At 37.4% G+C, this 14,570-nt stretch overlaps 1 protein-coding gene across 1 annotated transcript in view; it reads right to left on the bottom strand.

The window, feature by feature from the left end:
* The window catches only part of CHN2 (chimerin 2), a 158,320-nt gene that overhangs the window by 82,077 nt on the left and 61,673 nt on the right, over window positions 1–14,570 (bottom strand). The window contains exons 2-3 of the mRNA XM_053946126.1: window positions 10,730–10,768; window positions 3,347–3,402 (exon numbers count right to left, since the gene is read on the bottom strand). Of these exons, the coding sequence (XP_053802101.1) occupies window positions 3,347–3,402; window positions 10,730–10,768 (95 nt within the window). The remainder of the gene's footprint in view (window positions 1–3,346; window positions 3,403–10,729; window positions 10,769–14,570) is intronic.

Genomic DNA, 14,570 nt, shown 5'->3' with positions numbered 1-14,570 from the left:
CAAAGACACAAATATATAAATGTTCATGTTTTATTTACAGTCCCAGCTTTTAGTCTGGTGGTTCACATATCAGGAGAGGTGATTTCTGTCTCCGCAGTACAGTTTATCAAGAAATCTGCATAAATTAGTTAGTAGAACTGCAGAGATCTGAGGCTGGAACCCCTGTGACTATGGAGCAAAGTAGTGGAGAGAAGTAATGGAAAAGCAAATGAATGTGGAGAATGTGAAAGATGACAATGGAAAAGACAGAGAATGGTGAAAATGCTAAATGGTGAAAGAAAAAAAAAAACAACCTATCCTTGTTTATGTATTGTTACAGATTTGGTTTGCAGCAGATGCTTCAATTTCCTTGCAAACAGTGTAGAATTTGCCAATTATGAAAGACATCTTCCCACAAGCATGAAGTATTTCAAATTATTTGCAATTTTTAGATTTGTTTGAATTAGTTTGAATACTAAATTACACATGGGAACACCCTCAGCAAAGTCCACTTCCTATGATATGCACATGGAGAGACACACATCCTGCTGACACCTTCTCTCCAGATACTGGATAAGCATAATTTAGTTGTGTACTAAATAACTAAAAATAGTAATTTCCAATTAATTATTATTAATTAATAAACAACACAAAATTAGATTTTGAGATCTTTCTACGTAACTAGCAAACTCAGTATTAATAAAACACCATCTTTAGTGAAGCAAGCCTGTAAAGTCATCAGATGACAGTTAAATCAAACTAGAATTGAGAAAAACAACCCCAAAACATCCACCTTACAGACTGCATGCTAAGAAAAAGGTAATAGGTGCCAGAGGAACAGAGTCCTGAATTTCCTCTCTAAAATAATCTGTGATGCTCTATAAAACCACTGTGTAGTTCTACCTTATAATATAAACTGATAATATGAACCACATATTTGTGTATGTTTACATCTGCTAAGTATCAGGACATCCCATCTGCCCCACCTTCCCAGCTATATGCAAAAATAATGCACATCAGCAGTGTCATAGTGGATTTTTGGCTCTTGGGTCAGAGAATCTGTGTTTCAGGCAATCAGGCTGTGAACACACGTACAACTGAGCTACACAAAGATTCAAAATCCAAGTAACAAGAACCAAAGATCATATTTGTGGGAATTCATACTGCTTTATATACCAGCCCCTAAACAAAGTCTCTGTATTTTCAGCTGTTTAACTAACTTAAGACAAAATTCCAAACAACTCAAAATAGGACTCTGCAGTCTATGAAGTGAGCAACTGAAAATGGTTCATTAGTTAGAACCAAACCCAGACTATGTGAAACAGACAACTTTTGCTTATTTTGTTATGTCCTGCTATGCCAATTATGTGTTTATTTAAGTAATAAGACCTTAGCTTCTTTCTGCAAATCTTTGGAGGTGACCTGAATAGGCACTAAATATGTATGGTCTTTAAACATCAGGTAAAGAGGTTATAACATGGTCTTGTACCTAACATGGTCTTGAGTTCAAAGACATAAGTTGGATACAGCACACTGGTAAGGAGTTCACAGCTGCATATTCACGTCTCTTGCGTGGATAGTCTTTTTTCTAGGACAAGAATACAATTGCTACACTACTTTGACAATTTTACCTTGATTCAAATTTTCTCACATGGAGGCAAAATAGAAAATGCTTAAATTTGAGTTAGCATAATATATTTTGGATTAAACTTTTACAGATTAACTTGTTTTCCCACAAAGATGAGTTCATATTGTAGATATGGTTTTCTAAGCATTCAGTGCTTATTAATCAGCTTTTCTAAAGACAAGTTCTTCCTCAAAGTAGTCTCAATATGAAATAGGTTAAAATAGATACACTATTGTATCAAGAAAAGAAAGAAACTCCTCTAAGGCTGTGCTGGAAGAAAATGAATTATTTACCTTAATTTTGTTCCTTAAAAACTTTATATTTTTAACTACTACACCATGACTAGTTTGATATCTGTTATGTGATATTAATTCAGTAAAAACCAGACTGTCCTTCTCTTTAAAGAATACCAGCCACAGAGGCCTAACTGTCCTTTGGTTTGCATGAGGATTTCAGAGAGGAAGATCTTGATAAAACCTGTCAGCACATGTGCACTGAAGTCCCAGAGGGCTTCTTCTTCCCAAGCCTCGTCTCTGACAGGGAGAAAGGATGACACAAGGGTTCGCCCACTCTTGAGTTTTGCTTGTCCTTCTTAGCATCCTGTGTATATGTCTTGGGACCATCCCAAACTGACAGGACTTGAAGACTGAGGCCAAGAGCCTACTCTCCCTGCCCTGCAACTAGTAGAGGGCACTTGAGAGAAAAATGCAGAGCATTTTTCTCCTCTTTTAGTTAAGGCTCTGGGTGGACTCAGGTAAACTGTACTCAATTCCTGGGTTTGCAATGGATTTTCTTGACAAACCCAGGCAAGTACCTGTGCTTTGCTACCAAACCTCCTGCCTCAAACAGAAGTGTTTTGAGAAAGTATGTAAGTTCTGAGAGGTGCTAGGACACTGCTTCCATGGGCACACAGTGTGGGAAGCAGGACAGAGCTCAGGATGATGCTCGGGAGTAGAGCTGAATATCACACTGATGAGCTGCACTTTCTATCTTCCTGCACATCATCTTTTACACCCTGTGCAGTCACTTCACGTGTTTACTATTTCTACTGCTAGTATTGCATATCTATTTGCACAAAATTTGTCCCTGGCCTTATAGGAGATAAAACTATTGCAGTTTTTTTGATTGAGCAGAGACATCTACATGTTTTCCGGTACTATTATGCCATGAAGGGTGATGAACTGACATACTAAAGCAAGTAGAAATGGAGAAATAAATACAGAAGAAGAAAACAAGGGGACAAGATGACTCAGCCAGACCTGCAGATTTCTGAATATTCTGTAATCTTCAAAGTCTCTGTGAGAGAACAGAGCTCTCTGGCTATCATTTCGTTTTTTAACTTGAACATAATACTTGGCAGGAAACATTCAACAAATTGAAGCTATGTGTACCATGTTGAAACGTCTCACACAGATGTTATTATGCAGATGCAGGAAGAAAAATACACCTTCATGACAAGGAAACTCAAAACTTTAGGTAGTACACAGAAAAGCACACTAAACAATGATGGGTAAGTACTTGTCTAATGAAGGTGCTTCTAGTGGTAGAATGAGGCTACCATTCCTAATTAGCAAATATTATCCAGCTTTAATTAATCAACCTTAAGGGAAATGATTATATAAAATAATGGCATAGAAAAGCTAATGCAAGTAACACCCACAGACTGTACAAAAGATGTTTAGGTGATCATATGCTACTGACAATTCATCAGCTATAACAAGGTAGAGCAAAAGTACTGACCTCCCGAGGACAGATGATTCTCTTGGGACGTGGTGCCTCTTGTTGCAATTGATACACTGTCAAACACAAAAATGTACAGATCATTAGAAGATGGTAACATACACAAACTTTTATTCAGATGGGTCTTTTTAGCCAGGGGCTGCAGAGAAAAATGCAAATGTAAAGACGATGACAGCAAAATGAAGTATTTCAGTGTGTCTAAATCATGTATATGAAAATCGGTTGTTGACCAGCAAACTAACTGAAGTGATCGATGCTTTAACTGTTAGAAGTATTATCCTTTTGTACTGGTTTTTACATTTCTATACCAGGGAAGACTAGCAAGATAGACTTACTAGGTCTGTCTCAGGATAAAATCCCACTTTTGCATATACCATGCTGTAACAACCCAAGAATAGATTGCTTACCAGTAACACCAGCAGTTTTTTGAATAGGCCAAGAAAAAAGTTCAATATCTTCGAATGGGCTCATCACAATCTCATAATTTATTTCAAGATATGCTGGCAATTACTGAAGAACAAGCAAACATTCCTTTCAGAGCAATTATGCCCTATTCAAATGGCCCTGGATCAATTTTGCAAATCTTCTGAGGGCTGCAGGAGAGAGACCTGAGGCTAGGGGTACTTGCTGCCTGGCCCCCAGACTCTTCACTGCATGTATTTAATGAGATCCTCTCCCTCCCTTCCACTCCAGAGTCGTGAGAAGAAGCTGACATGCAATGACAGTAATCAATTCCAGCACAGACAGACTGTCTCTCCGTAACTCCAGTAAAAATCCCAGAGGTTTGGATTGCCTCCCTTGAGAAAGGCCTTCTGTATGCTGACCTTCTTGTATTTGGAAAGATCATGTCGTGTCCGTGAATTGTTTTAAAAGACTGAGTTTCCAGGACACGTTCATTCACAATGCTAGTGAAGCTCAGAATTATGCCCTGAAAGGCGGTAGATTATGGGAGGAATAGAAATGTCTCTAGGTTTGAAAAACACAGAAGCCCTATTGCAGAAAGTGAATTGAAGGTGGTAGCCCTCAGTACCTTTTCTCACCTTCTGCACCTTCTCTTTAAATGGGGCTAGGAGCAAGGAAATCTGTAAAGTGGGGAAGTCCTCAGCTTGCACCCAAGTTTGTCACACAAACTCAGTGGGACGTGAAAGCTTTGGGGGCTCCTGCTATCTGCTCACGTCAAAGTGGAAAAATCCATAACTTCTTTAACCAATCCAACCTTCATCCCTGGTTCCTTGGAGGGGCTCAGAAAGACAGCTCATAATTTCTTATATTCCCTACCAATTTTATTGCTGGATGTAATCCAGCTCTACATTTCTACTAAGGTTTTGGATTTACTCTACAACACTCAACACTGTCAGATCTCCTGCTACTTTTGCATAAGATTTATGATAATTTGATAATATTTTGATAACTCCATGATAAATATGGTCTTTCTTGCCTCTTGTAATTACGTGACTAAGATTCAAAGACTTCTACTCTTTTGTGATCAAACCACTTGTTTATCTGAATAAAGTGTCAAACAATGCATAAAAATTTTGTTCAAAAACTACAGATTGGTTTTCAAACCTCTAATTATTCTGGAGCCCAATATCATGATTTTAGAATTAACTTCTAAATGTCTGAAATTAGCATAACCACTGATTGAGCAAGTTAATGATGCTTAATACTAAACATATCCAAGAGGAAAATAACAATCTTTTCCTTCCCCTCATTTCCAGTGGAGAGAGGGAACTCTAAGGATTCAAAATATGGCAAGAATATGACTGCTTCTCATTTAAAGTAAATGATCTATTTCCCCAATTAATTAATTTGAATTTTAACTGAAAAATCATACTTCATAAAAATTCCATTTTTCAATAATCAAATCTTTTAAACATAGACTGACATAGCAAATTAAGCTAGTGGAGTTTCTAAGACAGCTTTGATAAGAGTGATGCAAAACAAGTATGTCTGAAGAACACACAGGAAGCCTATCTTGTGATATGCTACATTTTTGAGAAATAAAAAAGCGAAGAGCTCTCTAACATGACCAAGAGGGTCTCTGAGGCTGACAACACCAAACAAGCAATGATGGCGAGAAGAGTCAGCATTTCACAAAACAAACAAAGGAATGATTAACAGGAAAGGGCAGATACAGACATGAAAGACCTGAAAGCAAACACAAAAAACTCGATGTTTATAGGATGTAGTGGGATAAATCAGTGCAAGGATTCATGATGAGTGCAAGAAAGACAAATCATCTTAACAACTGTATTTTGAATAGAGTGGAAAAGGTTGCTGTCATTCTCAGAGAGAGGTGGGGAATTAATCTGTGCAATAATATGAACTGAGAAACATATCTGATTTAGAAATATAGCAGAAGAAAACATAGTAAGATTATAATTATACAAATAAGTAATTACAAATTATATGCTAATATAATGGATGAGAAATGGCCCAAGCATGATCAAGATTGAAAATGCTGCAAATGGGAAATGGTTTCCTTTGAAGGACAAAAAATTCAGATTTGGCCATATTAGCTTTAAATTGATAGTCATTAAACTGACAGAAAGACAAACCAGTGAAACAATTGGAGGGAGATAGAGAGCCATTAGATAGAGGGAGAGAAGAGAGATTGGGAGCAGAGACAGGACTGAAAACCACCAGTGGCACTGTGGTAAGGGACATCGAGCAGCTCAGTGGGAAACAAACAACAGAGAAGGGTCAGACAGACAGAAACACAGCTGCCAAGGATTCCCAGTAAGGACACACAGCAAGGCAAGGGTGGAAAAGGTAAAACAACAGTGGCAGTTCAGTTAAGTGGAAAACAAGGAAGGCAGTGTCTCCCAGACGAAGGCATTAAGGAGCAAAGCCAGTGTGACCCTACCAAAAGCTGTGTTTTCCTTTAGAAAGGTCTCTGCTGTTTCTGCTTCAAATGATTGCTATGAGAAAGCCTGCTAATGGGCTATGAATACAGTGCAGTATTATGGCTAAGGTGACTTGAGAAAAATGTGCCCTACAGCTAAGTTGCAACGAGCACAGACACCTCATTAAGTGACCTCATTTTCAGAAGTGCTGAACATCCTGCAGCTCTGCCTGATCTCATTATACACTTTTTCCAAAGTGCTGGGCACTCGCACTGAGGCTGACATTGCTGAGACCCCAGCACAGTCCAGGGAATGGTCAGAGATTCAGAAGGCACACATCCTTCACCTACTTGCTCAAATGGCAAACAATCCTTGCCTTTCTGCCTCATTTTCCCATTTCTGAAAATCTTAAAACAGAATTCAAGGTATAAAACCATGGTTAAGTGAAATAATAGAAAAAACCACACTTATTTAATGCAGTGGCAAGCAGTGATTGACATCTGACCCAGTCAATTCCAGCATTTAGAACTGACAGGCAGGTTACAGACAAACCCACTGTGATCATAGAAAAGATGACACTCGAACATAATGATGCATTATTATTTTAGCCCTGAGAAAATTAACCTTATAAAAAGTCAATTGCATGCAAAAAGAAAATGTATTATTACTGCTCTCAGAGAACTGCATCAGACTGGGAATGTTTTTTGTTCAGCATCAGATGCAAATGAAATGCACTGTAATAATACACATTAAATATTAGGCAAAAATTCAGCACTGCAACAGAAAAATGCAGTAGCTTCTATTTGACCCTTGAACACCTTTATCAGGTTCATACTTCAGATAGCTTGCCAGCATTCATAGTATCATAGTCACATTGGAACTTACAGCATTAACAAAACTTAAATTTATTATTGCATTACTTGAGGAACATTTCTTTGAGATGTAAAGTAGCTGGTTAGAAAATATCTTTCTGTCTTTTGTTCCTGTTAGAGCACGAGTCTTGTCTCAGGGGATGAAATAGGGAAATTCTACAGTATGTTTTAGGAAGAACTGTCTAATTCCAAAATCCAATCTGCCTAAGAAACAAAGGGGTCACATGCAAAAATCAGCACTTACTCCTTTTCTGCCAGGGAAGAAGGACTATCACCCATTTCTTCATACTTTTTTTTTTTTTTTTTCATTCTGCAGTGTGTCAGGACCTCAAGCTTTCCCTTTAACTCACCTATGATGAGTGTTCAGTGATGCTCCAGCGGAGAGGAAGAATTCTTATTTCATAAAGCAGCAAGGAAACATACCGCCTTCTGTCTCACAATGTTTTGCAGAGTTCCTCAGTTTTACCTCCTCAGCCTCATCTCAGTCAGGCATTTTTTATCCATGTGCTAAGCTTGAACAATATGAGCTGTCCTATTTCTGCAGGATTACTCACAAGCTTAATTAGGAACCTAAGTGCTTGGCTGAAACAAAGACTTATTTTTGAACAAAAATGAGTTTCGGACACTGTGCCTATTATTTGATGAAGGACAGAAGGCAGGGAAACTTCGTGAGGAGCTGAAGCATGGTGTCAGCTGATGCTCTGTGCCTTGCCACTTTGCTTCCCACCAACACACTCATCTTGAATACCGCAAACAAACATTGAAGTGGCATTGACACATGACTGACTCAGCACATGCCAATCTCAACAGGGGTAAAAAGAGGAAAAGAGTGGTTTTACATCTCTTCAAAATTCAAGCACATACGTGCTGAGGCTGGCAACCAGCAATAACGATGCTCTTTCAGTCAAACAAATTGCCTGCTCCTCCCGAGAAGCAGGTAAGGTAAGCAGGTCCTGTAAGAGGACAGTGCAGTACTGGAGCAGGTTACTCACAAAGGTGGCAGAGACTCTACCCTTGCAGCTTTTCAGGATTCAGTTATGTAAAGCTATGGCTGCTCTGCTCTAGAGCCAACAATAGTCATGCTTTGAGTGGGAAGCTGGATCAGCTCACCCCAGAAGCCCTGCCAGCCCACATTCTGTGATTCTTATCTTCCTTTATTTACTACCTCAGCGATGGTAAAATGGCAAATACCATTTTCTATAATACTTCCAACATATGGCAGACTACAAAAAGAAATCTGTTATTGGAACAATGTAAGAAATCTGTTATTTGTTGATCTGCTTCTCAGGTAAAAATGCAATCAAACCCACTGCCTAGTGACTGCTGGCTGCTAGAAACTTTCCAAACTTTTTCCCAGCTTCCTTCCTGTTAATATAAAATAATTCTTGTCATTTCTTTTATTGTCTGTGTCCTGGGGATATCAGAAAAAGTCTGAAAAACTTTGTGACCTGTGAAAGCTATGTGAAATTCTAACAGTGCCTCATAAGCAAGTGAGGATCTTCTGCATTAGAAGTGTTAATGTTTTCCAAATATAGCTGGATCAAATTTTTACATTATGTCAAAACAGTAAGGCTTGAGATCTGAAAACTGTTGCACTTTGATTTGTATTTGTCCATGGACATGTGCAACACTGTTTATTTGAATACTTTGTTGGAATAAACAGGAAAATCTGCTTTTGTTTAGAAGCTAGAATTGAAGCCTTGATCTTGATGTCAGTAAAAGGCAACATAGTCACCTAAATTTATCCAGGACTTAAAATAAGAAATCAAAACTGTATGCAAAATATCTTACTAGTATGTTAGCAAACTTTAAAAATTACTCAGGAAAATACATTGAAAATAATTTTTAAATAGGCAGTAAACTCAAAGTGCTAAGCATGAAATATATATATGTATAAGTTAAAACTGTCATGAGATAGGACAGCAGATTGAATCATAGACAAACACTATTGCTGGACATAATCTCTATAATTAATTTACCAGATCAGAATTCTTGCTGAGTAAAGAAGCATACATTACCTATCATTGCAAAGAAAAATGTGTATCTGTGCCCAAGCAGTCTCAGGAGTAAATCTTTCTATGCTTAAACTATTTTCTGCCTTTTGGAGCTGTGCATCTTTTTCCAAGGTCACTCTAAACTGGAGTTTAGACACTGAGGCCATGGTTTTGTCATTACCACAATATTGGCATCCTACATATAGTAGATTAGGAAATTATATATTCATAGACTATTCATCCATTCTGGTTGCATTGGGTTTATTTTTTTCCATTTAAAAAAAATGTTTCCTTGGACTACTTATAAGCTATCAGATAAAAGTAACCAAACTTTATCATTGCATGTAGTGATCTGTCTGCTGCACAACTAGGGTAACTAAGAGCAGGTAAGTAAAGGTATGTTCTTATTTCCTGACTTTTTAATGAAAACTTACTGCTAAAAAGGAAGTATCTGTCATTTGAAATGCTGGTCTTCTCAGAGTCAGTGGGAGCTTTTTCATTAATTTTGAATAAGCCAGGTTCCTCTTTTTAAAAAAATCTCACAACTGTCTGCTTCTTTTCAAGTACTCAGCAAAGAATGCTGGAATGGTCCAACACTCTTGCTGACTTTTTAAGAGGTTTCTCTTACCTGTTCAAAACATTACAACAACAACAACAAAGTATCTAGAAAACGGTGTTCTGAGAAGCAAGTCTGTAATTTAATGGCATATTCAAATTTTGGTTGAAAAAATCCCAGTCCACTCTGAGGCAGAATGTCATTCTCAGGTAACACAGAGGTGATGTCTTTGAAGTCAGCAAGACAGTTTAATGTGCATATAAGTGAAGTCAACAAGTTTATTCTAGTTTTTAAAATTACACATGTACATTCATGTAGTACTGTGATCATTCTGTTTTTGTAGTTGCATTTTGGTAGTGGCATTGTACTGAATTTGCCACAATAAAAGAGAGAACTTTTGCTTAGGATAGCTCTGTATCTGAAAACAAAAGTAATAAAACAACTCTCTATACCCAAAGCTATATTCTTATTAAAGTTCCAGGAAGGGTTTAAAATAAAAAGATCAAATTTAAAGGCTATCCATAATAAGGGATTTAAAAGCCAATATTTTGTCTTAGATCTGTGCTACTCTTTTAGAAAATACATTGGGAACAAAGCAAAAGAGCATAAAATATGCACTTCTGCACTGCACTTTATGTAAATGATTTTTCTAAAGGCAGACAGGAAGGTTCAAAGAGCTGATAATGCTGTCTCCAACTTCTAAACCACCACTTCAAAAATCAGCTTCTATTGCTAAGGATCAAAAATATTATTATCTTAAAGTGATTTGGTGACCCATATAAAATGACAAGTATTCTCAAGCCTGACTTTTAGTAAACATACAAAGCATTAACCTCTACCTCTGAAATCCTTCCTGAAAATCTCAGCAGAGAAACCATGAAACCCAGGAGCTGCACACTTGTAAGGCAATGGAGGGAATCTGGCACACATAATCCTGCTGCCCTTGTTCCATGGAAATCCATAAAAGTTCAGGTTTTGCTGCTGTCCCATACAGTAATTTGTACAAGCATCTAGTAAATTTATGTCTTCCTTTCAAACAAAAAAGGAGAAAATACCTAACAGTGACTGACACCTTGGTAAGGCACTAAGATTACTCAAATTGCTTGTATACTCACAGTATGATTTCCATATTGGAGGCTGGTATTCTTCAGCATCTAAAATAGAAACAAAAAGGGAGAAAGGAATCAGTCATTTGGCCACTGGGTCAAACTGTCAGTGTGAATTTTTCTGCTGAGAGACCTCTTCTTGTCAGCAAAATTCACATTTCTTTCCCAAGAGAGATGATAGCCTATTTACAGTGCAGTTTGCTCTGTGAGAGAAGAATACAAATTTCAACCACTTGTGGAGCCAATGTGCTTTTCCCAAATTATTCAACTGTAAAAGAAATTAATTTTTTACCGATTTGCACTACTCACCAGTATTTTTAAAATAATTAACTGGGCTAGTAACTGCATTATTTATTTGCTTTACCTGGTATGATAAACAGATAAATCACTACCAGTTTGCAATGTGGTTTCTAACCCCACTAGTAAGATTTGAAAATGAGCATCAATGAATAACACATGCTGGGGCTAAAAAGATGCACAGCTCAGGTTGGACTCGGATGCACAGACCTGACAGTTTCAATGAAAGTCAACTACACTTCTTGAACCCATATGTAATTGGCATATTTTCCAGAAGCTGAATCAACAAAAACAATATGAAAAAGATAGAAAAAGGAAAGACTGCAAAACCTGCCATTACAAACAGGTTACATTATTCTAACATTATTGACTAAATGGGCAGAAAGAGTTGGTGTTTTTTCTTAGCGACCACTCCACGGGGAGGTTTCCAGCTCTCTGCAAGAAAGCCAATTGCTATAACCTACAGAAATCCGAGCAGGAGCCTAGCTGGAGCAGAAGGAGCAACACCAGTGATAAAGGGTGGGGTACTGGATACTAGTTTGGCTCTGAACTGTCATGCTGCCAAAAACTTTAAAGTCATTTACCATGGGTATGTCATTAACTTGCCAAAACTGTGCAGGTTAATTAAGGTATTTGTTATTTACTAAACTTCTACTTAAGTTATGCTAATACAATTCAATTATAGTTGCATAGCTCATGCTTCTTGTCTATTTACATATACACAACTACTTTAAATATATCCCTGCAAAAGCCTGTTTACTAGGAATTTTTAATCACTAACTACCATCTGCCACTTTTAACTCTATTGTTTTAGAAGAGGATAAATCCAGCAACAATCACAGTTACTGCCTGGAACAGCACCCTGCAACAATTTATAGATCTATCAACTGGGAAACCCATTCAGTTTCAGTTTCTACTGAATTCACCTCTCAACTTAGGCAAAGTTCAAAATGCTCCCAGACTAACAGAATTATACTGTGCTGTGGCAATCCAAGAGTAATTAGCTGGCAAGTTCATTATGCAGAAGACTTATTTTAAATTGTATGAGGCTATTCATGAGGCGAATTAAATTTATTCATAAAAAAATAATCTTTTCTCTTCTCAAATTCTAATAGTATTATGTCACTCTTTTCCCCCCCATACACACATAAACTATTCACATATAGTTTACCACAACACCATAATATTGTGTATTAAATTTTTCTGTCAATACTTCTGTGTTACTGCAAGACAATTTCTTAATTTCCTTCTTCACTCACTATATTTTTCCAATAGAAGAAACACTGAGATAATGCAAATATCTTATTATCTATACCTGTGACTTCAGATAAGGAAGCAATAGGGTAGAAACAATGAAAAACCAACAAGCGTCAGTTGTTGCTTTAGTCTTCCAAATTAATTAAAAATGCACAGTAAATTCAACAGTGAAAGCTGATGTACAAGTGGTCATAAAGTGCTTCATTAGCTGGAGACAGACTGATAGTGAGGAAACACTGCAACCAAAATGGAGAATCACCCAGGAGATAAATCATAGTACAAAACTCCCAATGATTGCATTTGATTTGTCACAGTTATGAATCTGTCAGCCCCAGAAAGCATGGACAGAACCATTCCTCAATAGCTAAAATAATTCTAAAAGACAGCACACAGAGGAAACCCACGTGTCACCAGTGCCACATTCACCATTACTGGTGAGGTACTGCCACATCCTCTGTGGATCCCTTCAGCTGAAAGCATGTCCCTAAATCACAGGGAACAAAATGCCACAGTGATAGTACAAATAGAGTTTATTGTCAAGCTATTTGATGGCATCCATTTGTAGGAAAATAAAGAATAATTAGTTTAAATACACTTGGAGACAAGGGTCATGGTTGAGGATCGGGGAGAGGTCTAATGGAACCCAGATAGAAATATCTTTCTTTGTGGCAGGAAGCTGCTGAACCCCTGTTTAAACAACTCTCATCCTTGTATGGTAGTCTTAGGACTTCGATCCTGGTTGACTAGATTAGAATGAACTTCAACCATTCTTAAATCAGAGGTCAAAAAAGGCATATCCTGCCTGAGCAGATTTGATAACTACTATTTGACCTTTTTGAAATTTTTGTTCTTCTGTATTTTGTTTTTCTTTTGTATTACACAGCAGCTTTACTCATTGTGTTCCACTCTCCATCACGAGACTTTGAACAGCAATTCTGGCTCACAGAAATTAACAATACAAGTTTGGGTGGTTGGCTCAGTTACTACAAGTCACCTCTACACACAGCTTGTGTTTTCAGTTGTTCACATGGTAATGGTCTCAGCAAGGGCAACAGACCTCAGTTTTGAGCCACTTAGCAAAAATCAATCAATCAGTCAATCAGTCAATCAATCAATCAATCAATCAGACTTGGCACAAATGACAAATGCCCTGCACTGATGTCTCATGAAATGATATCCCTCATATGAACTTTGATCGTAATGACTATCAAAACTGTGACTGGCAGCATGGGGGAAGGGGTTCACTGAGGTACTCTGAGGTGATAAGACAGGGTCTTTCCTATTGCTCTTTTCTTGAAAGGTTCATATTTTCTACAGTGACTTCTTGTCTAGATTCAGAAAATGTGCCGGCTAAGGTTGAAAGCAGTTGTCAAAGGAGAAACTCAGATCACAAGATGAGTAACAGCTCTGAAAAACCCAACAAAATATCCCAATGCCATCTGTGACATACTTTTATGAATGTCAGCATAAGAAAGACTCCCTGTAAAAGAATTACAGAATGTCCAGTTAAGGTATTTTTAAAAATTTTTTAAGTCTTCTCAAAATCTCATAAATCACCTTGGCAAAACCAGAAAACCTTGAAGTACTTACTGCAAAGACTTACGGCAAAAAAAAAAGCATGAGAGACTTCCACAAATAATATTACAGGCAATACTATTAACCAAAAGCTTTGAAACATACTGGCTAGGAAAGTGAATATTTATTAAACCCAAAAAAGTACTAGCAGTCAGTTGTATGCTAAACAGTAGGGCAGAAGGAATGCAGAATGCTGACTCTTGAGGAATATTACAGCTACGAGAAGGTTTCTCATAATGCAAAATTGACAAAATAAGTTATTGGAGAAAATTGTCAAACCAAAAATGATACTTGGAACTGGAAAATTGGACTAAGGAAAAAAAAGTTATTTCTTCACTGTATTTGCTTTACTTTTCACAGAGCAGAGAGGATGAAAAGGATCTTAGGAAAAAATACTTTCCTAAAGCTGATGGAACACTTAAAGCTGAGTAAGTGTAGAAAGACTACAGTAAAGGGAGGACTGAAAAGTTGGTAAAGATTTAAGCAGACAGATAAAAAGTAAAACTACATAAGATTTTTTTTTTAAAGAAACATGAAGACAGAATACACTATTACTGCCAATAGTGGGCAGCAAAGGGTTAATACATTACTCAGAGCCATTCTTAAGCAATTTCTGAGAATTGATCTTAAGTATATAGTAAGTAAAGTCATCCATGGACTTCAACCCTTGCTCTTCACTGGGCCTGGCCCTGTACCAAAGTGACACCTTTCTGGATGTAGT

The sequence above is a fragment of the Vidua chalybeata genome, chromosome 1 (assembly GCF_026979565.1).
Source record: "Vidua chalybeata isolate OUT-0048 chromosome 1, bVidCha1 merged haplotype, whole genome shotgun sequence".
In the NCBI taxonomy this organism is placed as follows: Eukaryota; Metazoa; Chordata; class Aves; order Passeriformes; family Viduidae; genus Vidua; species Vidua chalybeata.
This window is presented reverse-complemented; position numbering and strand designations above follow the sequence as displayed.